This window comes from Drosophila novamexicana, unplaced genomic scaffold (genome assembly GCF_003285875.2).
Source record: "Drosophila novamexicana strain 15010-1031.04,08,12 unplaced genomic scaffold, DnovRS2.1 tig00004555-arrow-pilon, whole genome shotgun sequence".
NCBI classification, from domain to species: Eukaryota; Metazoa; Arthropoda; class Insecta; order Diptera; family Drosophilidae; genus Drosophila; species Drosophila novamexicana.
Genome location: NW_020825052.1, coordinates 4,566,317 through 4,586,183, shown reverse-complemented (window position 1 = coordinate 4,586,183; position 19,867 = coordinate 4,566,317). Strand labels below are relative to the sequence as shown.

The window sequence follows — 19,867 nt, the reverse complement described above, 5'->3', positions numbered from 1 at the left end:
TAAAAATTCTCATCCTCAAAAGTGGGGATTAGGGCGAGGTGTTGTAAATTTAAACTTGACTACTTTTAAAATTTTGATCAAATTTGTGATATTTTTAAGCAGTGTGCCCAAAAATGTTTACATACACAGATATTATCGTATGTTCATAATTTATAACTACATAGCTGATTAAGTTCTAAGTCGTATCTTTATAAGCATTATTTAAAATACGATAACAACATACAAGCAATTGAAACTCATTGCCATATTATAAAATCAACAATTATTCATGTGAACAGTATTTATATAGTCCTTCAAAGTCACACACAGACGCTTGACCCCATCAACAAGTTTTTCCTTGTTGTAAAAACCTATAGTTATACGAAAGAACTGCTGTCCCTTGCCCTCTTCTACTGCGAAACGTGAACCTCCAATGAATGTAATCCTTTCACGCTCCATACAATATTCCATGAAATCGAGCGCCTTTAATTGATCCGGCAAACGTATCCATATAAAAAATCCTCCACTAGGTGGCACAAAATGGCAGCTTTTGGGTAACTTACACTTCAGTACATCTATGGTCGCCAACATCCGCTCTTTGTATGCGTCGTAGAGCCGTGCAATGTGAGATTGCGCCAACTGCAGCTCAAACAGACTAGCCACAATGCAAGCTGTGTAGTTGTTGAAACCACCACCGCTCTGAATGATTCCACTGCTATCCAGCAGCGGTTTAACGCGTGGTGGCACCTCCAGCCATCCTAGGCGCACACCAGGTCCAATAAGTTTCGAAAAGCTGCCATTGGAAATGACATTGCCGACAAAATCCGCATCTGTACGAGCGTCACAGGATATTAGACGATCAATCGAGGGTTTTTCGCCATAATGAAGGATGTTGTAGACATCGTCGCACAGTACTAAGAAGTCATATTTGCGTGCCAACTGCACAATTCCACGACAAACAGCTAAAAATCGAGTCAACAGAAATGATAAGATACTGTCATTATCTCTATTAACAACTCATCTCATCTTTTGTACTCACCTGGTGAAAACAATATGCCAGTAGGATTATGGTAAGTGGGAATCGTATAATAGATAGCCCAAAACTCCTTGTTCTTTGATTTAAAATGACGACCTCTTACTTTTTCATCCAGATCATCAAGATCCACGCCATCATCATTCAGCTTAAGTGGAACGATTTTAAGACTCGTAAAGTGTCTCATGCTGTCCAATGCAATCATATATGTGTACTCATCCACAAATATATAACCACTAAAGTCAATCAGAGTAGAAAGGACGAAATGTAAACCTTGCGTTGCGCCAGTTGTGATTATCAAGTCCTCGCTAAAAGGAAGCATATTCAAAACAATTCAGTGCAATGCATTCCATCCTTAATACGATTACCAGTTAACGGAGTTGGTGTACATCTTGCTGAAGAATTTGGCAACTTCTTTACGTATCTCATAGGTCCCACTTGTTGGTCCATATTGAAAGATCAGAGAATTGTTGGACTTTTTTTCGTGTTCCTAGGTATGTACAAAGATAACTTAGATTAAAATTGTAATCTCATAATGATAAGAGTAGCCGAAATCTCACCAAGCAATGGGCAGTAGCCTGTTGAAAAATATCGCAGCAGGGCTCCAAAAGATCTGGGCCTGGAGCACCTACGCTTAGATTTAAAAGAGTCGGGTTGTACACATTCCAAGCGGTGCCATCAAAAAGATGCTTATGCATCAGCTCTTTATTCTGACGTGACATTTAAATATGTTATCATTAAGACAAACGAAGTTGAAGTGAAACGAAATGTGAACATAACATCGGTACGTCGATTTTTTTCCTTTCTTTCTTTATCGATCTTTTCCCGATGTTTTTCACTGTTTTCCCATTATTGAGCCAAACTAGCGGTTCAGGCAATAGCAATTCAAAATAAAAATTTTTTTTTAAAGGATGGCGGGTTTTTGACAGTGACAGCCAATGTGATAGATAACGTCATATATTGTTAAAGCATATGATATCCTGCACGTACGAATTAATCGTCCTTGTAGCGTAACATAACTGCTTTTTTATTATTGTTTATTCGTGATTCGGCTAATGCATTAGGCACTCGCGAATACACATGAACAAGGTTAGGGAAATTTCACTGTCATTCGGATAGATGCCATCTTGAGTCTGGAGTTTTGGGGTGATACATTTGAGTAACCATTAGTGCAAGCTTTACCCACACAATGTTAGCCAGTCACAACGAAACGCATGCGTTAACTATTCGCAGTGCTCGCGCCATTTAACATTCACAACGAGCCGGCAACATCAGCTGTTAGTAAAATTGTTTTGGAAAATTCGTACAACATGGAAAAAGAGCAGCCAACAACAAGCGCTAATGCAGCCCAAGCAAAGGATCAGGATCACAACCCCTTACTCGACTCACCGATGCGGGGGCCAACATTGTCAACCTCAACATCCAGTTTCGAGGCCTTAGCACACGCTCATGATCCGAATCTCAGCAAGCAGGCCACGAAGATGTTCCAAAAAACTGAAGAATATATAACACATGAGCTTAATGCGCCACTAGAGGACTATAAATTGCTCGAGGAAATGAACAAGGCAACCATAGCCAAGTATAAAGACATGCGTCAAATAGCCGAAAACCTCAATCTATCCACCAACGAACTGTGCGGCAAATTTCAACAGTTAGCACCCCTCATGCAGCAAATCGATGAAATATCAGACACAGTGGACAAGTTGGAGGCGGCTGCTTACAAGTTGGATGCATACAGCATAGCGCTGGAGAACCGGGTTAAGTGTGTTCTGCAGCGCAAATCGAGTCAGCACGCAGGGCAATAATCGTGACTTTCCCGAAAAGCATTACTAGTACATTTATTACAATAGAATTTAAGTTTTACCCAAGTAACAATTTAAATATAATCGCTATTACATTAAGAAATATCAGTGGAACTGCAAAGTGAGAAATATGGACACGTGTTAGTCTTGTGGAAATATAAGTATATATGGCAACTCACTCTTAGCAACTGTGCGAATTGAGCGAATGAGATTTAAGACTTGATCCTTGGCACTGGGCGCTCCGAAATCCTGCTGACCGGCTTGCCGGCCCCAGCCAACTGTAAGTGCATTGTATTGGGTCAGTTGTAGGGAGATTTCGATTGCAATAACTTACACTTAGCCAGGAAACGTTCCTCGTGCAAAATGCAAACTGCATTCAGGCAAAGCAGCGAGGCCTCAATCAGTGTCCACAGTGTAAACATTTTTTTGAACTACTTAAAAGAAATCAAAATAAAATAACTAAATAATTGTTGACGTCAGTTTCAAAGCTACACTTGCCAATCACTAAAAGACGCGCACATACAGCTGTGGGATTTCTGGGGTGACCATCCAATGACAGTGCAAAAAGATTTTCCAACACCGCGTTATTCACTGCTGCTGGTCGCGTCAAGTTGTTTACGTTTTTTGTGTTTTGTTTGAATAATAGAAAAAAAAAGGAAGTTATAATGCCGTCATTTGCGAAGGTTATTATGTTGCTAGCCTCTCTAGCAACATTCTGTTATACGTTTTACGTGGTCAGAAAATTAACGATTTTTCTTTCCGAACCGCGTTCTATTTCAAATGCGCACATTTGGATCTTTAATTTATTGGACAATAAGTCGCGATTGGAAACCGCCTATGGGCCAATTGTAATAGACACCCTCTATGTGATTGGATTCATATTTCAGCACAGCTTCCTCAAGTCAGCATTCGTAAAGAATCTGCTGCGTAAATTGCATTTGGCTCCCGCGGAGCGAACTATTTATACTCTGACATCATCGCTTTGTTTACATGTGCGTACAAGAATCATAAAATAGCCATGAGTTTTCGTATAAACATATGCTCACTATTCGTTTAGTATCTGGTACAAAACTGGCAGCCAGCTCAATCGATTGTGCTCTGGCAGATCAATGTGGACGAGAGCGCACCGCTCTGGTGGACTTTTGTGATAACTCATGCACTATGCTGGACAGTCATTTACGGTGGCACCTTCATAATGGATCCGGTGGAATTGCTGGGCGTCAAGCAGACCTACTATGATCTACATAACTACTCGGAGCCCTTAGCGTACAAGTCGCTTGAGTTGCGCAATCTCTATTCACATGTGCGCCATCCATCCTTCGTTGGATTCACTCTAATTCTGTTTGTCACCAATGTAATGAGCCTTGATCGGCTGCTGCTCGCTGTCCTGCTTACTACGTACATGTACGTAGCTTGGTCTACGGATGACACTGATGTCGCCTACCAGCAGAAGCAGCTGCAGCGTAAAAAACTCGGCTTGAAGGCTCAATAGGGGCGTCATGAACTTGATCTTGAACAATAACTCCCTCCTAGTTTAGTATTTAACTATAACAACATACTTTTTACATTTTCGTACCTAATAAACCACAAACTCATTTAAACCACCGATGAAGCAAATGTGCCTCGTCCATCCATTTGGCGGAATCGGTTCAACTAATAAGCCTTGATCAGCCTCTGCTCGTGTTTCTTACTACGTACAACTAAGTGACTTAGTCCACGGATCAGACTGATCTCAACTAGTAGTATAAACAGCTGCAGAGCATTAAGTACAAATTGAACGTCATTTTCTGGGCTTAAGTCATAATTTATTCTTAGTTAAGAATAACCTTATACTTATACTAATAAACGTACGTTGACGTTTATTTTCTCGTAACCTAATGTAACTAATAAAGTTTTAGCTCATTCGCACCACCGACGGATCAAAGGGCTGTCCTTTAAATGGCGAACCTTCCGCATCCCACGCTTTTCGCAAGCGTTCTATTGTTTCGACCTGCTCTGGACTCGATGTGTGTAAAGCATTTTGTTGTTTGTCCGCTGCCATTTGCTGTACTCGCAGCTTCTCAATGGCAACTTGAGAGTCCTGTGGGAGCTCATCTATGTAGCGTTCGCAGTCAAGTTTCTTGATATCAATGTCATCGTCACCCTCAAACAGGCGCTCCCACCATCGCTCCTTCGCTTTGTCTACAAATGTTACCGATTAAAGGGACGTTTTTCGTTTACTTCGAAATACTTACCACAGCAGATCAGAAGCCGGCCATTTTCTATGGACCACATGGCATCATTCTGCCGTATACGCTGACTTAGCATTCCTTCTAAGATTACCTGCCCTGGTGCACTTTTACTGCTCACCTTGATATGCTGCGCTTTGATATCGATGCACAGTTGTTTGACAGTTTTAAGACCGGGAGGCAGCTGAACCTGCACTTCTAAATCCTTTAGGGTTTGCGACCAGCAGTGATGCTCAAATGCAGCACCGTTCTTAAAGTCGCCGGGTTCAAATCTCCGACTTACATCGCTAGCAGCTCCACTTGGCTGTGTCAGAGTATTTGGAGGCGTCTGCTCATCAGTCTCTACAGACACTTCCTGAATGGCAGGCGGCGCATTTTCCCCACTATCTTCAATTCCGCTTTCCGCGCTCATAGTTTGCAGCCAACAGTCGGGGTCGTAGCGCTGCATAGCGCCATAGAGAATTTGATCCCGCATTCCTTTCGGAAAACCGATTTTGTCTTCTGCATCTTTCTTGGTGTGGTAAAAGTCGGTACTGCAAAATATCTTTATCTTACTCTATCCAGATTATCAATTTCATACTTTGTTACTTGCGTCTCAAAAAACCAAATATTGCGTCCAAGAATCCAGTAATGGTTTTCCGCTCCTGCAATATTTCCATTAACATAGCATCGCTTCGCTGAAAGTCCATTTCAATTCTTTCCCAAATTGTGTGAACAAAATAAATATGATGGCTTGAATAGCCAGTGCTGGAAAAGACCACCATGAATGCCGAGAATGGCTAAAATGAGTGAAGCAGATGAGGCGCGCATTTTAAATAGTGCTCGCTGTTTAATGTTTGTTGAAATATATAGACAATAAATATAAATTTTCTTCACATTTTATTTTTCGGCTCAAATGCTTAAGATAAAGTGATTTGTAATGTATTCAACTCAATTTATAGTGGTAGGTAGTACTCCAAGCGCACATATTGACCAGTTTTTATCTAAAATAGATTAATATTTAAAAACATTGTAATAAGCACAAATTATAATGTGTGCTAACCTTTCTCTAGCGACCAAATGCCAAAAACAGTATCTTCGGGCTTGTGGTGACTCCCGTTTTTGGTGATATCCGTAGACTGATTGTCAGTAATAATCTTTTGCTCTCCGTTTATGTCTTGCAATTTTAAGTTACTCTGTTTGCTGAAGTCTTCAAGCTGCTCAGTTAGTGGCGGGACCACAAGCGGCAGCAAACTGAAATTTGAATAAGAACAATTTGAACTCTAACTCGACTAAATCTATTGATCATTTTACCCTTTAAGGACGGGGGCTGAGTGTATATTTAAGGGACCCAGCCTGTTCATGAGAAACTCTCGCTCAAATACCCAAGAGCGCGGCTTTTTTGGACACTCGCCAAAAACCAATGTGAGCGTCAGATCCACGCCCGAGTGAATGAGCAGCGCTCGCATAGTTTTTGATATCTTTGGTTTATTAAGTGTGGAGAAATCCACTGGCTTGAGCTTTGAGTTCTAAAAATACAAATATTATCGTAAGGGCTCAGAATTTATATATAGCATCTACATACCATATCCAATTCCTCTTTGTACATACGCTTCATGCGGCTCAGCATGCCGAAAGTCTGCAGCATTTTTGTAGCCCAATAGCTTGCACCTCGACGCCTCTCATCATCCGCATTAGAATTCTCTGTCAGTTGTACGAAGGCTACAAACAAATTCTCAATGTAACCCTGCATGGCCAGCAGCCGAAAAAGACCCTGGGTGGCCTCAATGACAAGGTCCTCATCCTCGCTGTGGCTAAGGCCAGCACCAAGGAAATAGTTCATTTTGAGTATACCCGCCATGTATATGTCTAGCAAATCCTTCATTGATGACGTTTGGCGTTTTACAGCTGCTCCCAGCTCAGTAACCACGGTATCCATAATTTCTCTAGTAGTTTTCAGCTTCCTGGTGGAGCAATAAACTCGTATCTTGTTGAACTCCGCGCTGGGCTTTAGTTTGCTGACCGACTTCAGCTTTTGCGCACCTTTTAATTGGCACTCCAAAGCCAGGTCAAACATCTCAAACAAAATTGCCAGCTCATTTTGAAATTTCGCCTTATCCTTTCGCTGCAGCTTCGGGGCATCCAAATTGCTCATGCTCTCGCACTGTGGTAGCCAGTAAAAGTTGCGCAGCCATTCCAAACAGTGTGCAGCTGTGTGACGTAGCACCACCGTTGGCGGCAGCTCCTGACCATGGGCACACAAGTGCCTCAAGTCTACGATGAAGGACTGCAGGCCGAGCTGTCGTGCCGTGGTGTACATGCTGCTCATGTTGTAGTTTTGCATGATCGAGGACATGAAATTAAAAAAGCGCGTAAAGGCGCTGGCATACGTTGGCTGTATGTTGGTACTACCCTGCTTATCCTCCAGCTGGGCCTTGACCAGCACCGCAGTGGCTAGCACAGAGGCCGGACAGAGACTGCCTCGACGCAGGTTCCATATTCGCATCTGGCTGAGAGCCTTGCGACAATTTGCGGGCGTCGTTTGCTTTGCAAACAACCACTCGTACACGGTGCTAAACTCTGTGCTGCAATTAGATTGTCAAATGTGAGAGACTCTTCCTGGGACAAATAATAACGCTTAACCCACGTGTCGCGCCAAGGTGTGACTACCATTCTCTTTTTGGCAGGTGAAGGCGCTGGGGCTGCAGTTGGCGGATCCTCGGCATGTTTTCTTTTCGCACTGGGCTTTTTATTGTTGGTCACGGGCATAGTAATAGTTTTTATTATTGATCTAGCGCGTCAAAACACCTGTGGAGTCGCCGCTGTAACTGCAAAGTATCAATACAGCAGTAACGATAAACAGCTGTGGCTGCGCTCAGATAGGATTCACATACGGAAAATATAAGGTAGCCCGGTAATTAATCTTTAACAAATAATAAGTAAAAATTCATATTTCATATATATTTCTTTATATGATATATTTATATGCATAAATATTCCCAATATATATCGTGCTTGTTCAATTAATTTTCATGTTTGCGATATATCGCAGTAAAAATTATCGATCTGCGTCCATCTTTAGTTGTGGCAGTTACCCATCGCTAGCTCAGTAAAAGTGCAGTGTTGCAAGGTGCAAGATCAAGAAGTTATTATTTTATTCGCAATATGCTTAAGAAAGTATATTTGTAAATGAAATAGCGTTTTAATATAGCTATGTGAGTTTATAGTGATTATAAAATACACCAGAACGTAAAGACACGTCGAAGACACAATTTTCCCGCCGGCACAATACGCGCGCCTTTTTTCCCACAACTACCTGCAAAATTTGCTTACACATGCATGTCGTCTACAACAACAACAATAATAACAACTTGGGGGATATATTTAATCCTGACTACATCGATGGGCCGTTAACGTCCAAGAAGATGATAATTGGTTCGTTCTCAATGTTCGTGATATTTTCATACCTCAAACTGCTCTACATACTCGTGGCAATCTATCTGGCGCTGCACCACGTCCACTAAGAAAAAAAGCGAAAGAGGCACGTTTAAAAAAAGGCTAATACCAGGCAAATGTATCACTTTGTCTCAGAACAAACAGCGGAACTGCGCCTCTCTGAGAATGTGCTTATTTCCAGCCATACGACACAGTACCTGAAGTGCTTTCAACTGGAAGCTGTGCGTTTTCTATATGAACGGCTGTCCAAACAAGAATTTAGCATATTTAACGATGAGAGCGGCTTGGGCAAAAGTGCGCCAGTTGTGGCACTGCTAAATGGCCTGGGAGTATCCAAAAAGACATTAATTGTGTTGCAGAACGATGAGCAGTTGCTGGCTGGCTGGCAGTTTCACTTGGGCGTCCTATCCGACCTGCCCGTGTGCGTTATAAAGGACGTCAATGGTCTGTAGCTTGCAATATTCATCTGCCAATTCTTATCAGCTAGCATATTTTGAATCACCTTCAATCTGCAGACAGTACGGATTCGGCGCATAGCGTTTATCTAAGCAAATGGAGCGTTCTACGCAGCATTGGCGATCTCAGCAAGCTGAACTTTGACTACATCATTGTCGATCATCGCGGCTATACATTAAATAACAACTTTTGCACTTCCATGCTTCTCAAGCAATTCGAGCACAAAGTGAACATTGTGATCTCTAGTGTGGACATAACGGTAGCATTATTCGAATTAAAAAGGAACATTTGGTATTATATGCATTCTGCCTTTTTTCCAGTCTGACGTGAAGTTGCTGTACAATGTGATGAGCCTGGGTGGCTGCCTGGAACATCAGCACAAGAGCTTCCGCAGTTTTGAGCGCAAGTTCCATCTGCCCGCTGTTAAGGAGGTGCTGAGCAAACGTGTCGATCTTGAGGAGTACTACAAACAGCGGGGTGTTCTTGGCGAATACATCAAGTTGGTGAAAATCAGCAGTAAATCAAACGATTACATAATATTGCTTGGAGCCATGAAATCATTTTCAAAATTACAATCAATTGTTAAAGCAATTCATTGCATCCAAATGATTATGTCTCTTGTTATGTGATTTCATTACATTTGGAAATTATCTAACAATATATTTTATTTGCAGAGACTTTCGCCTGCGACGTTATCGCCATCAGTTTGATTCATATCTACCACTTGTCACACCCGAACAATACAAGAGGAACTTAACTCTTTGGCTGGGACAAAACAATAGCAATAGTATACTAAGTGGCTCAACTATAGATTCGACTTCCACAGGAGGCACCGATGAAATTCTCGAGTGTCTGATGAGCACGAAACGGGATAGACAATTGGCACCGAGTCAGCAAATGGATCCAGACAAAATATCGCTGTCTGAGCACAGTGATGAAGTAATAGCAATGGAGCCTTTGGTTTTCGAAATGTCCGAATCGGAGCCCGAGGTGGTACCCACAGAAGTGACAGGTGCACATGCCAAGGAGTCAAACACTAATGTGGTGTTGCTCTCCAGCGATGATTGTGAGATAGTCACGCCGAAAATCAGACAGACACATTCGGCTCTAAGAGCAACAAATTCACAAACAGCCAAAACCAAGCGAAAATACACAAAACGTGCACAGACTGCAAAGCCACCGAAGCTCACTGATTCAGAGTCAGAGGAGCAGCCCCCAACCCCGAAAATAAAGGGGAAAAAGCTTAATGTTAGATTAAGTCGTGTATGCTTGCCCCAAAAGGATCAAAACGTAATAGCAGCAACTAATTCGGCCAAACCAAAAGATCAGGCGGCAAAACCAGAGCATGAAGTATCTAAAAAGCCGCCCGAAGAGACAACACCATTAGAAATCAAGTCGTTGCGTGCTAAACCTAATAACAAGGCAAAGCTTGACCCACCTGTACAAACAACGCCTGAGCCGCATACGCCTAAAGATGATAAACCTAAACCCTTGCCAATCACGCCCAAGACCGAGCCCAGGTCTAAACGCTCTGATGTAAATATTTTAACTGGGGTGCAACTTAGAGAGACGCGTGGAATGCAAAGAATGACGCGTTCCGCGGATGCACGGCCGTACAGCAAATACATGGGCCTCAGGAGGGCATTGGACTACGATAAGAAAGGCACACCCAAAAGGAAACGCAACTCGGACACTAATCAAACGCCCACAACTAGCAAGCTCAAAAAAGAGGAAGCAGTGGTAAAACAAGAGGTCACAGTCATGGCTAAAAAGTCAAAGACAACACCAACTAAAGAAAAACCGAAAACTAAAAAGATAGGGCGACCGCCGAAGAGAAAATTGTCCAAAGAACCGACATCTTTACCTAGCAATAAAAGGAGGGGAAAGATCAGTGAAGTAACCGTGAAGTCTGTGCCAGCTGCCACGCCAGAGCTACTAAGCTCCGGTTCCCTGCAGTCCGATAATTCATATTTGCAATGCGCACAAAAGCTGCCAGAGAACCTCGCCGAGCTCGGATCCTTGGAGCTGCCCCAGTTTCGTGTACCGCACGTGCCGCCGGCAACTCCACTCATGTTGCCCATCCCTTTGAATTTGTTTAGTGACTCGGAAGTGGCTATCGCACCTAGTCCCCAACAAAAGTCAGATGTAGTGGTCATCAACAGCTCGCATGACGAGAGCTCGCAGCCATCTGCTAAACAATCACAAAGCCGACGCACTCGAGCATTAAAGAGAAAGCGCCCAGTTCCCTCCAAGGAGCAACAGTCGCAGCCCACCACCTCAAGTTTTGGTATGTTGCTAGCACAGCAGCGCGGATCGGTCAACAAATCTCCTGACATATTTAGCAACTGCTCCGATTTATCGCAGCTCACGCTGGCACAGCCTGTGCCTTCAGTTTCACCGTTTGAGGGCTTCAAGATCTTTGGCTCTGAAGTAAAGCAGCTTCAGCAGCAGCACGCCAAAACACAATCGGGCATGCCGGTTAAAAAGAAGCGCGAACGCTCCTGCCTGGACATTCTGGAGCAAATGTTTGAGCCGCAAAAGACTAAGGATAGCGACCTAGGTGTTCAATTATTGCCGAATTTGCCCAGCCCCAAGCAACAGCTGCCGCCTCGACGCTTCACTTTGCTGGATGATGACATCTTTGAGATAACTAATAATGGCGAATTCGGCAGTCGGCTGCGTCTCGACTCCATGGGGAATGTGTCGCCCGTGCAGCAGCAACAGTCACAGCCTCAGCGCAACAAAATTACTAACTATTTGATTAGCTCCGGCGGCACTCCAGAGGATGCTGGCCAGCGAACTCAAGCCAGTCAAGTGCTGCGCAAGTCACCCAAAGGCATCAAGTCCACGCAGTCCACGAAACTGACACGTTGGTTTGCCACCGCAGCCGCGGTGTCAGGGGAATCCCAAAGTGCGCCTAGTACGCCTGTAGTGCCAGCCGACAAAATGGCGCGCGCTCGGATGGCACGCAGTGGTGGAGCTGGAAAACGCAAGCGACTGGAGCTCGATAAGTGAGATGCTCCTATGTCGTTATTGTGATCTATACAAAAGACTCAAGAGACTCAAGACTATGCAGTGGGTCGTGTTTAAACAATTTGCCAAAATATCAATCAATATCAAAGCGGTGGAGCTTCATTTTCTCTAACCAGATATCTCTGAAACACCTTGTTGAATGGAATGTGTAAGAATCACATTACTATTTTTTGTATAATTTTTTTAAGATGTAGAACAGTTTTTAAGGTCCCCAAGGTGGAAATGTGGGGAAAATCGATCTATTCATTTATCACAAATATCCTATTTCAAGGGATATACACTGTATACGCTGTTAAAATCGAATTGTGCGGGGCTCTCACGGGCCAATTAATTACGTATGTGTAAAGTTCCTCAATGACAAATTAACAGCGTCCGATTACAAAGAATATTTTTAAATATATAATACAGAGGGGCGAGCATTGAACAATTTAAAAGTTTCAACTATTTGGTTGACATGCATATTTTAATCAGTTTGTTACAATTCAGAAAAAATTTAGCAACAATTATTAGTTAATTTAGCTAAATGCAAATATTTTGTTTATGTGCACTCAATGAAATGTGCAAGCGTATGGATGTGTAAATACATTTACGGCAACAGATTAAAATGGAAAACGATACTTTTGCTTTTTTGTGGCACGTTGGAGCTACGTTCTCTTGAAAATGTGCGTCAGATTGTGCATGACGGCGCGGCGCTGGAACTCGAGCTCCCGTCGACAGGCGCTGCCTAGGAGCGGCGGGCACTGATATTGGATCTTCTCATTCGCATATGTGTCGGGGCCGAGGGCGCTGAAACTGAACTCGCTGAGCGAGTGCACTGGGAGAAGCAAAAAAACAGAAAAAAAGAATTGGAAAAGTCAAACATGTGGCACATTTCGAGTACTCACAGCAATAAAGTCCGCGAAAGAAGCACGTTTTGTGCGTCGACTGGATGGCCCAGGCTGGTGGATGGACACCCGGCATCGTCTTGGTCACCACATATTGGGCGGTGGCTTCATTTAGCCAGTGCGGCCAGTGAGACAGCCGCTCCGTATACTGCACCGTGTAGCGCCAGTCATGGGCGTGGCCATGATCGGCCAGAATCTTGAAATTTATGCTGGCAATTTATGCCGTCAGTTGTTGCTATCTGAGATCCATGAGTGTACTTACATTGTGGGATTAAGCAAGCGCATTTTATTAAAGTCCGCCACATATTCCCAAACTACTTCCGGTTTCGCTTTGCCGATAACGCCGTCTATTTGATATTTATGATAGCCGCCGGAGAAAACAAAGAAGTATATCAAGAAGACCGCGCTGAGCAGCAACGAGAGCCGCTTGAGATTCCAAAGACGCATGCTATGCATGGTGCAAATGTGTTGGTAGCACAGACCTATTCGAATTTTAAATAAACACAAAACGAAAGAGGGAACCGAAGATTCGATAGAATAAACAATTGTTCAGCAGACCATCGACGCACCAAACAGCAGCGAGGCAAGCAGCAGACTGACTGAGGGAAATTCGACAAGGCAATGGGTTAAGATCTCAGTGGATCAAAGGCTGTGACAGTGGCGTAGTGCAAAAGGGATGGAACATGAATGCTTGAAAATTACAGTTGTGCACAAGTATCTGAACATGCATGTGAATGTGTACATCCAAAACGGATCTACTTTGATAAAAATCTTAAAGACAACCAATTTTGTATATTGTTTTATTATAGTCAAATGATTTTAATATAACCTTAAATAGTAAATCTATTGGTTCGATAATTCAAAATAAGATCAGAAATAAAATATATGTAAAATTGAATATCCTTTTGCGACCCGTTACATAGTGTTGTACAACTTAGTCGAGCCGTTTTCAATTGTTACAGGGTATAATGCAAGTTTGTATACCTCTTCGATTTGCCGGTATGTAACGGATGTTTTGTTGCAAATAATACGGGCACAATATAATGTCAAATGTTAGCTGAACATGTTTAGAGCAATTCTAGTAAGCTTTAAAGCTTTAAAGCTCTCACTCATGATTACAATTTTAATTAAATTATGTTTCGATCAGTATAATAAGAAAAAACAAATTGTACTATAATTAACTGAATCTCATATTGCATAGCCATATATTATTTCACCACCTCTAATTACGCAGTATCTGTTAGTGAGAGACTCTGCGAGAACTGTTCATTCAGTAATTTTTCACGCACGCATACACACACACACAATCACAGCTCCTAACTGTGCAGAGCTTTCGGGCCAAAGCTCCAGTTTACAAATACCATATGATCTGTGCGTTCAGTTTATAAACAACACTCGCCGGTTGCAGGTCGACTTTGGGGCTAGAGCAATACGAGCAGCAGCAAGTGGAAATTACAAGTATATTCGTGAGGTAAGCATAAATAATTGCTTATCAAAAGCAAGTCTAAATTGAGTGTTTTGATGGCACCGCAGGAATCCAAGCCGCAGCCCCCAGCAGCGAATTGTAGGTTAGGTAACCAGACTGGCGTGCTAATAGCATTTAAAGTTAATCTGAACGTGCCGCAGCGTAGATACAATTCATCAAATGCGATTGTTGGCGAAACGCGCAAACCTGCTGCTGCTCCGATGCACAGCGCAGTTTCGCCAGACGCAGACGACGCCAGTGGCGGGCCTGGCAACCGGTTTCCAATTCCAAAAACTGGCGACAGCGACAAAAAGTGCCGCAACAGGTGCACAGCACGTTATTGAAAATGAAAACAAGCCAATCGAAGCGTCTGTCCCACAGGTAAATAGATGATAATTTAGATCAATGAGAATTTGATTCATCTGCTTAACACCTTGTGTAGAGCCAGAGCCAAGTGCCCAGAGCAGCTGCGATCTCGCCCCTAACAGACAGCTTTGGACGTCATCACACATATCTGCGAATTTCCCTCACTGAGCGCTGCAACTTACGCTGTAAGTTTTGCCCAACACAATCACTTCCATTCCATGTTCCCTACCCAATTATTGTTATCTCTGATAGCCAGACCTTAGGCTTTGAGTACTTAATAGTTGATAAGCTGTAAATGTTTCATGGTGAAATTCACAAGCTATCTGTGTCCATTTGCAGGTGAATATTGTATGCCTGCCGAGGGTGTGCCGCTGCAGCCCAAATCCCAGCTGCTGAGCACTGAGGAAGTGCTGCGCCTGGCGCGCATCTTTGTGGAGCAAGGCGTGCGCAAGATACGTCTGACGGGCGGCGAGCCAACAGTGCGTCGCGATATTGTGGAGATTGTGGCACAGCTGAAGGCGCTGCCTCAACTCGAGCATGTGGGCATTACAACCAATGGCCTGGTGCTGACACGTATGTTGCTGCCATTGCAACGTGCAGGCCTGGATTCACTGAACATCAGCTTGGATACGTTGCGTAAGGAGCGCTTTGAGCAGATAACGCGACGCAAGGGCTGGGAGCGGGTCATAGCGGGCATCGACCTAGCCATACAGCTGGGCTATCGACCAAAGGTGCGCCTTGTCTGAATATAAAGCAATGTATTTTGATGACTAAACAACTCCGTATTCCCTTAGGTCAACTGCGTGCTGATGCGCAACTTCAATGAGGATGAGATTTGCGATTTTGTGGAGTTTACGCGCGACCGACCCGTTGATGTGCGCTTCATTGAATATATGCCCTTTACGGGCAACAAGTGGCAGACGGAGCGCTTGATCTCGTATAGCGAAACGGTCCAGATCATACGTCAGCGTTGGCCAGAGTTTCAAGCGCTGCCCAATGGCCCGAACGACACCTCCAAGGCGTACGCAGTGCCTGGCTTTACTGGCCAACTGGGCTTTATTACCTCCATGACAGAACACTTTTGTGGCACCTGCAATCGCCTGCGCCTGACAGCTGATGGCAACATTAAGGTGTGCCTGTTTGGCAACAAGGAGTTCTCATTGCGCGATGCCATGCGCGCCGAAGGCTGCACCGAGCAGCAGCTGGTCGAGCTAATAGGTGCGGCAGTGCAGCGCAAGAAGCGCCAGCATGCAGGTGAGTGTCAAATTCTGATTGTCAAAAGGTTGTCTGTATTAATGGGCGCATTTATCCTACGCAGGCATGCTGAATCTGTCGCAAATGGAAAATCGCCCAATGATACTCATAGGCGGCTAGTCCAGAACTTGCACACCATTCCCCCCAGAACTGTTTGCTTGCAGGTATCGGCAGCAGCAGAACCATGCTTCATCCTCATCAACTACAGCATTTACAGCTGCGCAACTGCAGTGGCTTGACACACATCAACGCTCAAGGCAAGGCTCAGATGGTTGATGTCGCCGACAAGGCACACACCACGAGAACAGCGAGCGCAGAGGCCACTGTACAAGTGGGTAAGTGTCTAACTACGCTTATTGCAGCCAATGAGCTCGCCAAGGGCGATGTTCTAAGCGTGGCCCAACTGGCCGGCATCATGGGTGCCAAGCATACGTCACAACTGATACCACTGTGCCACAATATTGCATTGTCCTCAGTGCGTGTGCAGGCCACGCTGCTAGAGCAGCAGCAGTGTGTACGCCTGGTGGCCACTGTACGCTGCAGCGGCCAGACTGGCGTGGAAATGGAAGCCCTTACGGCCGTTTCCGTGGCTGCACTAACCGTCTACGACATGTGCAAGGCCGTATCCCATGACATCTGCATCACAAATGTACGCCTTCTGAGCAAGTCAGGCGGCAAGCGCGACTACCAGCGTCAATAAAATCACGCAGCTTGTGCATCCATTGCCATTTTGAATTAGCTCAGCTTCTTTTAATTGTGGGCCGACTTTGTGAGTTGTGTGTAGGTTGTGTGGGTGAATTGTTTGAGGGGATGGATGAGTGGCGTTTCTCTGTGTGTGTAACTGCGCCTTATAGCTAAAATTACATATAACATTAGAATCATAATCAATGCATTATTGTAGTGCCGCCGCACAAAGAACCTCATCGGACACAATAAACACGCTTCGTTTGCTGTTTGCTGTTTGGTATTCTCTGTCGAGGTTAGTTGGAGACCAGAACGTTGCGGTTTTCCACTTTGCTGCCGCTTTCCGTCTCCGAGGACTTGGTGCCCTCGGGGCCGATTTGTTCGCCGCGTATTTTGATGTTGTGCTCCTCCTTAAATTTGTTGAGTTCCTGACCCTTTTTGCTCAAATCCTCTGATACCGTTGTAATGGTTTTCGCAATGAAATCCTTGTTATCCACCAGTTGGGGCAGGACTTCTTTGACAGTCCGTTCGCACAGCACGCCACCAATGAGACGGAAACACTTGCGTTCCGGATCCGCTGAATTGAGGGTTTCTATCACAGTTCTAATTTACAATAAGAGGCGACAATTAGTTGTTTATATTTTGTAGGTTAGGTTAGCGGCCATTCTGACTCACTTGTGTTCACGCAGATCCATTTCCAGCGTATTTAAACTGTTGGCCAGATTTCTTTGTTCGTTCCGGAGCTGTTGAAACTGGGCAACAATTTTTTCTTGGGACATTTGGCCTTTAACCGCTTCGCTGCTCATTTTTCTAGTTAATTTTTAAACAGATGTCTACTAAAGTTGAATGCTAGCTCGATAATGTGTGGCCGAAAGTCAAATACTTTGGCGTTTTTACTTATTTTACTCATATTTGACATTTTTGTTTAAGCTGCTTACGGTTACACTAATTTGTATGGTGGATGTTGTGGATCGTGTTTATTTCAAAACTCTCATTCAGTGCTTAGTATTTTCACATGGGTTGGCAGCTCCAGTTAACGAAGCGCGTGATTTGAACTCAATTTGAAGAAGAAAGCAATATTGCAATAGGTGCAGTGTTGCCAAAATGGGTTGGCAGCTCTTATTTGTGAATAAAAGTTCAATAAATACAAAGGAAACTCTTGTGCAATCCAAATATTAATTGATCAACACTGGCAATCATTGCCGCCTCGATTTAAACGGGATGGCAGCTCCTGTTATCAAGGCGCATATTTCAAAATTACTATGGATATTTTGAAAAATAGGAAGTCAGTCCTAAGAGTTGTCCGCCACACAAAATACATTTTACATAGGGAATTAGTGGTTTATTGTGCTCAAGCTGAACGAAATACGCCGCCAAGTTGATGACTTTATAACCCAATTCAGCTGCTAATTGGTGCGCAAATATTTACTTCGCTTTTGTCGAACAAAATTTCAACGTGTGATCATTTCTGGCACTCTTAAAGATCATTCCTCAAGCAGTCTGTGCACTTCACGTACGACTGCCTTAGGAACTTAAGTAATGCATTTAACAAGTTGTTCGCTGTTGCTCGCTTGGCTTCTGCCATGGCTGGAAGCCTCCTACGATGTGATTTCGCCGACCCAGAATATAACGGCTTACCTACATGCACGACAGAAGCGCCATCAGCTGGTCTACCAGAACGGAGGCAGTATTCGTTTAGTGGTTGGCCCCGTCATGGCCGTTGAGCTACAAGATCCTGTCGTTTGGCGCAGCATGGTCAACTTTTATGTGATACACTTTGGAGCATATACATTGCCCTCAGCGCCGCTCTACCCGTGGGATAAATGGGAGTCCATATTTGCCAGATCGCTGAGCGATAAGATACGCCAGCTGGACGCATCGCACGAGGACGACTCGCGCCTTTTTGCTTACACTGCGCTTGAGCATTACATGGACAATGCGAGCGGAGTCCGGGGTCGCGGTCGCCAGTGCCTGCTGCGTGCAATGTGTGAGAATGCGCAAGTGCATCATCATGTGGGAATCATAGCCGAGCTGCTAAATGTGCTACTAACGTAAGTGCGACAGATCGAAACCTAAATTGAATTATCTTCATTCCCGATTGCAGACCTGGAAAGGCGCGACTCGAGGAGGCCTATAAAGAAGCCTACGCTGCGGGCCTAGCAGGTGTGGATTGTTGTGAGCAGTTCCAAGAGTGTCCCAGAGGTGCGAGTGCTCTGGATGCTTTTACTGTGGATGTGAATGACTAAACTTGCAGCTTCAATTTGGCTAAGCGGGCTGAGCCAAAGCGCAATTGCATATAATCAACTTTTTGATTAAAAATTAATCTTAAAAAAATGTCTGAAATGGTGTTGAAAGAAAATACCGTTAAACCGCGTCAAATGTTCGATATCAATGTTTAACTGATTTTAGTGCCTGCACGTGCCACGCCTTTCCAGCAGTTGGTTGGCTTTAAATGTTGCCGTTCTTCGAAAAACCCGTAACATTAATGGCAATTGACTGCGGCACACGGGAGAGCTGCAGTGCAACGGGCGTGCGACCGCCATTTTGTCAACAATGGCATCAATTAAATGGAAATGCAGCAGTACCATCAACTACAACAACAATAACAACAAAGAGAGCAGCAACGACAACAACAACGACGACTCCTAGAACAGAAAGACAATAAATGCGTCTTAAGTGGCACATTAGGCTTCCCAGGTAGCTAGCTACACGTCGACAACAACACGACAATTGCGCTCCACCGGGTGCTCCCAACACAGCTGAGTTCAAGTGTTAGCCTCGCGCAGTCAGCAGCATTTAGACGAGGCACCCTGTTTTTGGTATTGCTCGTCGTTTTGTATGCACAGCTAATTCAAATGCGATTATGACAACGCGAACAACGCTGCTGATAAGTGGGTGGAGAATGTTGACAGGGAGCTGTGCAAAGTGCGGGCAAAGACAAAGAGAGAGCGTGGGAGCGGGAGAAAGAGAGAGTTGCACAGAGCGAGAGAGAGAGAGCGCGCAGCAGTTGTGCAACTTTGCGGTATTTGAACTTCTGATGTCGCATAGGAATAGGTAACAATCTGGTGGCAATCGCGTTTATGCGTACAACGAAAACATGAAAACTAAATCTTGAACACAGCATAATATATAATTGTATTCCGGTATGAAGGAGCTGCCTGTGTCTAGATTTGGTTCTCCTTATCAACCAGGAACAGGTATATGGCAGGTATTTTCGAAATAATTATGGACTTAGAAGGAATTGTAAG

General features: G+C 44.1%; 12 protein-coding genes across 14 annotated transcripts; 6 read left to right on the top strand and 6 right to left on the bottom strand.

Annotated features, from left to right (window-relative positions):
- Positions 1-240: 240 nt before the first annotated feature.
- LOC115770019 (2-aminoadipate transaminase) lies at positions 241-2,199 on the bottom strand. The gene is made up of 4 exons (XM_030715075.1): positions 1,573-2,199; positions 1,381-1,502; positions 1,019-1,320; positions 241-941 (listed from the first exon to the last, which is right to left on the bottom strand). Exons 1-4 carry the CDS (start codon positions 1,732-1,734, stop codon positions 256-258), a joined length of 1,272 nt encoding a protein of 423 aa, XP_030570935.1. The 5' UTR covers positions 1,735-2,199; the 3' UTR covers positions 241-255.
- Positions 2,200-2,247: 48 nt separating this feature from the next.
- Positions 2,248-2,839, top strand: LOC115770023 (biogenesis of lysosome-related organelles complex 1 subunit 2). The gene has a single exon (XM_030715078.1). It carries the CDS (start codon positions 2,323-2,325, stop codon positions 2,815-2,817), a length of 495 nt encoding a protein of 164 aa, XP_030570938.1. The 5' UTR covers positions 2,248-2,322; the 3' UTR covers positions 2,818-2,839.
- LOC115770024 (immediate early response 3-interacting protein 1) lies at positions 2,771-3,306 on the bottom strand. Its single transcript, XM_030715079.1, has 3 exons — positions 3,149-3,306; positions 2,994-3,092; positions 2,771-2,928 (listed from the first exon to the last, which is right to left on the bottom strand). The coding sequence occupies exons 1-3, from the start codon at positions 3,234-3,236 to the stop codon at positions 2,873-2,875; spliced, it is 243 nt and encodes an 80-aa protein (XP_030570939.1). The 5' UTR covers positions 3,237-3,306; the 3' UTR covers positions 2,771-2,872.
- A 75-nt stretch (positions 3,307-3,381) lies between these two features.
- LOC115770021 (nurim homolog) lies at positions 3,382-4,424 on the top strand. Its single transcript, XM_030715077.1, has 2 exons — positions 3,382-3,806; positions 3,872-4,424. The coding sequence occupies exons 1-2, from the start codon at positions 3,480-3,482 to the stop codon at positions 4,304-4,306; spliced, it is 762 nt and encodes a 253-aa protein (XP_030570937.1). The 5' UTR covers positions 3,382-3,479; the 3' UTR covers positions 4,307-4,424.
- A 185-nt stretch (positions 4,425-4,609) lies between these two features.
- On the bottom strand, positions 4,610-5,748 carry LOC115770020 (nudC domain-containing protein 3). The gene is made up of 3 exons (XM_030715076.1): positions 5,631-5,748; positions 5,049-5,575; positions 4,610-4,995 (listed from the first exon to the last, which is right to left on the bottom strand). Exons 1-3 carry the CDS (start codon positions 5,729-5,731, stop codon positions 4,709-4,711), a joined length of 915 nt encoding a protein of 304 aa, XP_030570936.1. The 5' UTR covers positions 5,732-5,748; the 3' UTR covers positions 4,610-4,708.
- A 179-nt stretch (positions 5,749-5,927) lies between these two features.
- On the bottom strand, positions 5,928-7,905 carry LOC115770136. Of its 2 annotated transcripts, none has more exons than XM_030715279.1 (5): positions 7,669-7,905; positions 6,607-7,606; positions 6,336-6,550; positions 6,085-6,275; positions 5,928-6,025 (listed from the first exon to the last, which is right to left on the bottom strand). In XM_030715279.1, the coding sequence occupies exons 1-5, from the start codon at positions 7,788-7,790 to the stop codon at positions 5,973-5,975; spliced, it is 1,581 nt and encodes a 526-aa protein (XP_030571139.1). In that variant the 5' UTR covers positions 7,791-7,905; the 3' UTR covers positions 5,928-5,972. The 2 variants fall into 2 exon arrangements, with proteins under 2 accessions (XP_030571139.1, XP_030571140.1); XM_030715280.1 differs by lacking the exon at positions 7,669-7,905 and having other exon boundaries at positions 6,607-7,342; positions 7,434-7,488.
- A 253-nt stretch (positions 7,906-8,158) lies between these two features.
- On the top strand, positions 8,159-8,569 carry LOC115770172. The gene has a single exon (XM_030715332.1). The coding sequence runs from the start codon at positions 8,357-8,359 to the stop codon at positions 8,543-8,545; it is 189 nt and encodes a 62-aa protein (XP_030571192.1). The 5' UTR covers positions 8,159-8,356; the 3' UTR covers positions 8,546-8,569.
- On the top strand, positions 8,570-11,953 carry LOC115770170 (protein suppressor of underreplication). The gene is made up of 4 exons (XM_030715329.1): positions 8,570-8,921; positions 8,993-9,192; positions 9,254-9,432; positions 9,608-11,953. The coding sequence occupies exons 1-4, from the start codon at positions 8,594-8,596 to the stop codon at positions 11,946-11,948; spliced, it is 3,048 nt and encodes a 1,015-aa protein (XP_030571189.1). The 5' UTR covers positions 8,570-8,593; the 3' UTR covers positions 11,949-11,953.
- A 9-nt stretch (positions 11,954-11,962) lies between these two features.
- LOC115770171 lies at positions 11,963-13,642 on the bottom strand. The gene is made up of 3 exons (XM_030715330.1): positions 13,113-13,642; positions 12,851-13,059; positions 11,963-12,780 (listed from the first exon to the last, which is right to left on the bottom strand). The coding sequence occupies exons 1-3, from the start codon at positions 13,304-13,306 to the stop codon at positions 12,611-12,613; spliced, it is 573 nt and encodes a 190-aa protein (XP_030571190.1). The 5' UTR covers positions 13,307-13,642; the 3' UTR covers positions 11,963-12,610.
- Positions 13,643-14,251: 609 nt separating this feature from the next.
- LOC115770278 (molybdenum cofactor biosynthesis protein 1) lies at positions 14,252-16,646 on the top strand. Of its 2 annotated transcripts, none has more exons than XM_030715505.1 (6): positions 14,252-14,321; positions 14,384-14,696; positions 14,758-14,866; positions 15,021-15,412; positions 15,476-15,935; positions 16,100-16,646. In XM_030715505.1, exons 2-6 carry the CDS (start codon positions 14,496-14,498, stop codon positions 16,633-16,635), a joined length of 1,698 nt encoding a protein of 565 aa, XP_030571365.1. In that variant the 5' UTR covers positions 14,252-14,321; positions 14,384-14,495; the 3' UTR covers positions 16,636-16,646. The 2 variants fall into 2 exon arrangements, with proteins under 2 accessions (XP_030571365.1, XP_030571366.1); XM_030715506.1 differs by having other exon boundaries at positions 16,000-16,140.
- An 11-nt stretch (positions 16,647-16,657) lies between these two features.
- Positions 16,658-17,482, bottom strand: LOC115770279 (probable prefoldin subunit 2). The gene is made up of 2 exons (XM_030715507.1): positions 17,295-17,482; positions 16,658-17,222 (listed from the first exon to the last, which is right to left on the bottom strand). Exons 1-2 carry the CDS (start codon positions 17,423-17,425, stop codon positions 16,916-16,918), a joined length of 438 nt encoding a protein of 145 aa, XP_030571367.1. The 5' UTR covers positions 17,426-17,482; the 3' UTR covers positions 16,658-16,915.
- Positions 17,483-18,158: 676 nt separating this feature from the next.
- On the top strand, positions 18,159-18,865 carry LOC115770346. The gene is made up of 2 exons (XM_030715584.1): positions 18,159-18,670; positions 18,724-18,865. Exons 1-2 carry the CDS (start codon positions 18,159-18,161, stop codon positions 18,863-18,865), a joined length of 654 nt encoding a protein of 217 aa, XP_030571444.1.
- The last annotated feature ends 1,002 nt before the right edge of the window (positions 18,866-19,867 follow it).

Excerpts from the sequence above, each read along its gene's own strand:
- LOC115770023 (XM_030715078.1), top strand. The coding sequence starts at position 2,323 with ATGGAAAAAGAGCAGCCAACAACAAGCGCTAATGCAGCCCAAGCAAAG.
- LOC115770136 (XM_030715279.1), bottom strand. The coding sequence starts at position 7,790 with ATGCCCGTGACCAACAATAAAAAGCCCAGTGCGAAAAGAAAACATGCC. Across the intron at positions 7,607-7,668 it reads GTCACACCTTGGCGCGACAC|CACAGAGTTTAGCACCGTGT; the intron begins GTGGGTTAAGCG and ends ATCTAATTGCAG. Across the intron at positions 6,551-6,606 it reads ACAAAGAGGAATTGGATATG|AACTCAAAGCTCAAGCCAGT; the intron begins GTATGTAGATGC and ends TTGTATTTTTAG.
- LOC115770346 (XM_030715584.1), top strand. The coding sequence starts at position 18,159 with ATGCATTTAACAAGTTGTTCGCTGTTGCTCGCTTGGCTTCTGCCATGG. Across the intron at positions 18,671-18,723 it reads CTGCTAAATGTGCTACTAAC|ACCTGGAAAGGCGCGACTCG; the intron begins GTAAGTGCGACA and ends TCCCGATTGCAG.
- LOC115770020 (XM_030715076.1), bottom strand. The coding sequence starts at position 5,731 with ATGGACTTTCAGCGAAGCGATGCTATGTTAATGGAAATATTGCAGGAG. Across the intron at positions 5,576-5,630 it reads TTTGGTTTTTTGAGACGCAA|TACCGACTTTTACCACACCA; the intron begins GTAACAAAGTAT and ends GATATTTTGCAG. Across the intron at positions 4,996-5,048 it reads CCGGCTTCTGATCTGCTGTG|ACAAAGCGAAGGAGCGATGG; the intron begins GTAAGTATTTCG and ends TAACATTTGTAG.
- LOC115770019 (XM_030715075.1), bottom strand. The coding sequence starts at position 1,734 with ATGTCACGTCAGAATAAAGAGCTGATGCATAAGCATCTTTTTGATGGC. Across the intron at positions 1,321-1,380 it reads TACACCAACTCCGTTAACTG|CGAGGACTTGATAATCACAA; the intron begins GTAATCGTATTA and ends GCTTCCTTTTAG. Across the intron at positions 942-1,018 it reads TGGCATATTGTTTTCACCAG|CTGTTTGTCGTGGAATTGTG; the intron begins GTGAGTACAAAA and ends CTCGATTTTTAG.
- LOC115770021 (XM_030715077.1), top strand. The coding sequence starts at position 3,480 with ATGCCGTCATTTGCGAAGGTTATTATGTTGCTAGCCTCTCTAGCAACA. Across the intron at positions 3,807-3,871 it reads CATCATCGCTTTGTTTACAT|TATCTGGTACAAAACTGGCA; the intron begins GTGCGTACAAGA and ends CTATTCGTTTAG.
- LOC115770024 (XM_030715079.1), bottom strand. The coding sequence starts at position 3,236 with ATGTTTACACTGTGGACACTGATTGAGGCCTCGCTGCTTTGCCTGAAT. Across the intron at positions 3,093-3,148 it reads GGAACGTTTCCTGGCTAAGT|TTGGCTGGGGCCGGCAAGCC; the intron begins GTAAGTTATTGC and ends ATGCACTTACAG. Across the intron at positions 2,929-2,993 it reads AATTCGCACAGTTGCTAAGA|TTCCACTGATATTTCTTAAT; the intron begins GTGAGTTGCCAT and ends CTCACTTTGCAG.
- LOC115770170 (XM_030715329.1), top strand. The coding sequence starts at position 8,594 with ATGTATCACTTTGTCTCAGAACAAACAGCGGAACTGCGCCTCTCTGAG. Across the intron at positions 8,922-8,992 it reads CGTTATAAAGGACGTCAATG|ACAGTACGGATTCGGCGCAT; the intron begins GTCTGTAGCTTG and ends TTCAATCTGCAG. Across the intron at positions 9,193-9,253 it reads TCTCTAGTGTGGACATAACG|TCTGACGTGAAGTTGCTGTA; the intron begins GTAGCATTATTC and ends CCTTTTTTCCAG.
- LOC115770278 (XM_030715505.1), top strand. The coding sequence starts at position 14,496 with ATGCGATTGTTGGCGAAACGCGCAAACCTGCTGCTGCTCCGATGCACA. Across the intron at positions 14,867-15,020 it reads TGAGCGCTGCAACTTACGCT|GTGAATATTGTATGCCTGCC; the intron begins GTAAGTTTTGCC and ends GTCCATTTGCAG. Across the intron at positions 15,413-15,475 it reads AGCTGGGCTATCGACCAAAG|GTCAACTGCGTGCTGATGCG; the intron begins GTGCGCCTTGTC and ends GTATTCCCTTAG.
- LOC115770171 (XM_030715330.1), bottom strand. The coding sequence starts at position 13,306 with ATGCATAGCATGCGTCTTTGGAATCTCAAGCGGCTCTCGTTGCTGCTC. Across the intron at positions 13,060-13,112 it reads CGCTTGCTTAATCCCACAAT|CATAAATTTCAAGATTCTGG; the intron begins GTAAGTACACTC and ends ATAAATTGCCAG. Across the intron at positions 12,781-12,850 it reads CTTTCGCGGACTTTATTGCT|TGCACTCGCTCAGCGAGTTC; the intron begins GTGAGTACTCGA and ends TGCTTCTCCCAG.
- LOC115770279 (XM_030715507.1), bottom strand. The coding sequence starts at position 17,425 with ATGAGCAGCGAAGCGGTTAAAGGCCAAATGTCCCAAGAAAAAATTGTT. Across the intron at positions 17,223-17,294 it reads ATGGATCTGCGTGAACACAA|AACTGTGATAGAAACCCTCA; the intron begins GTGAGTCAGAAT and ends ATTGTAAATTAG.
- LOC115770172 (XM_030715332.1), top strand. The coding sequence starts at position 8,357 with ATGCATGTCGTCTACAACAACAACAATAATAACAACTTGGGGGATATA.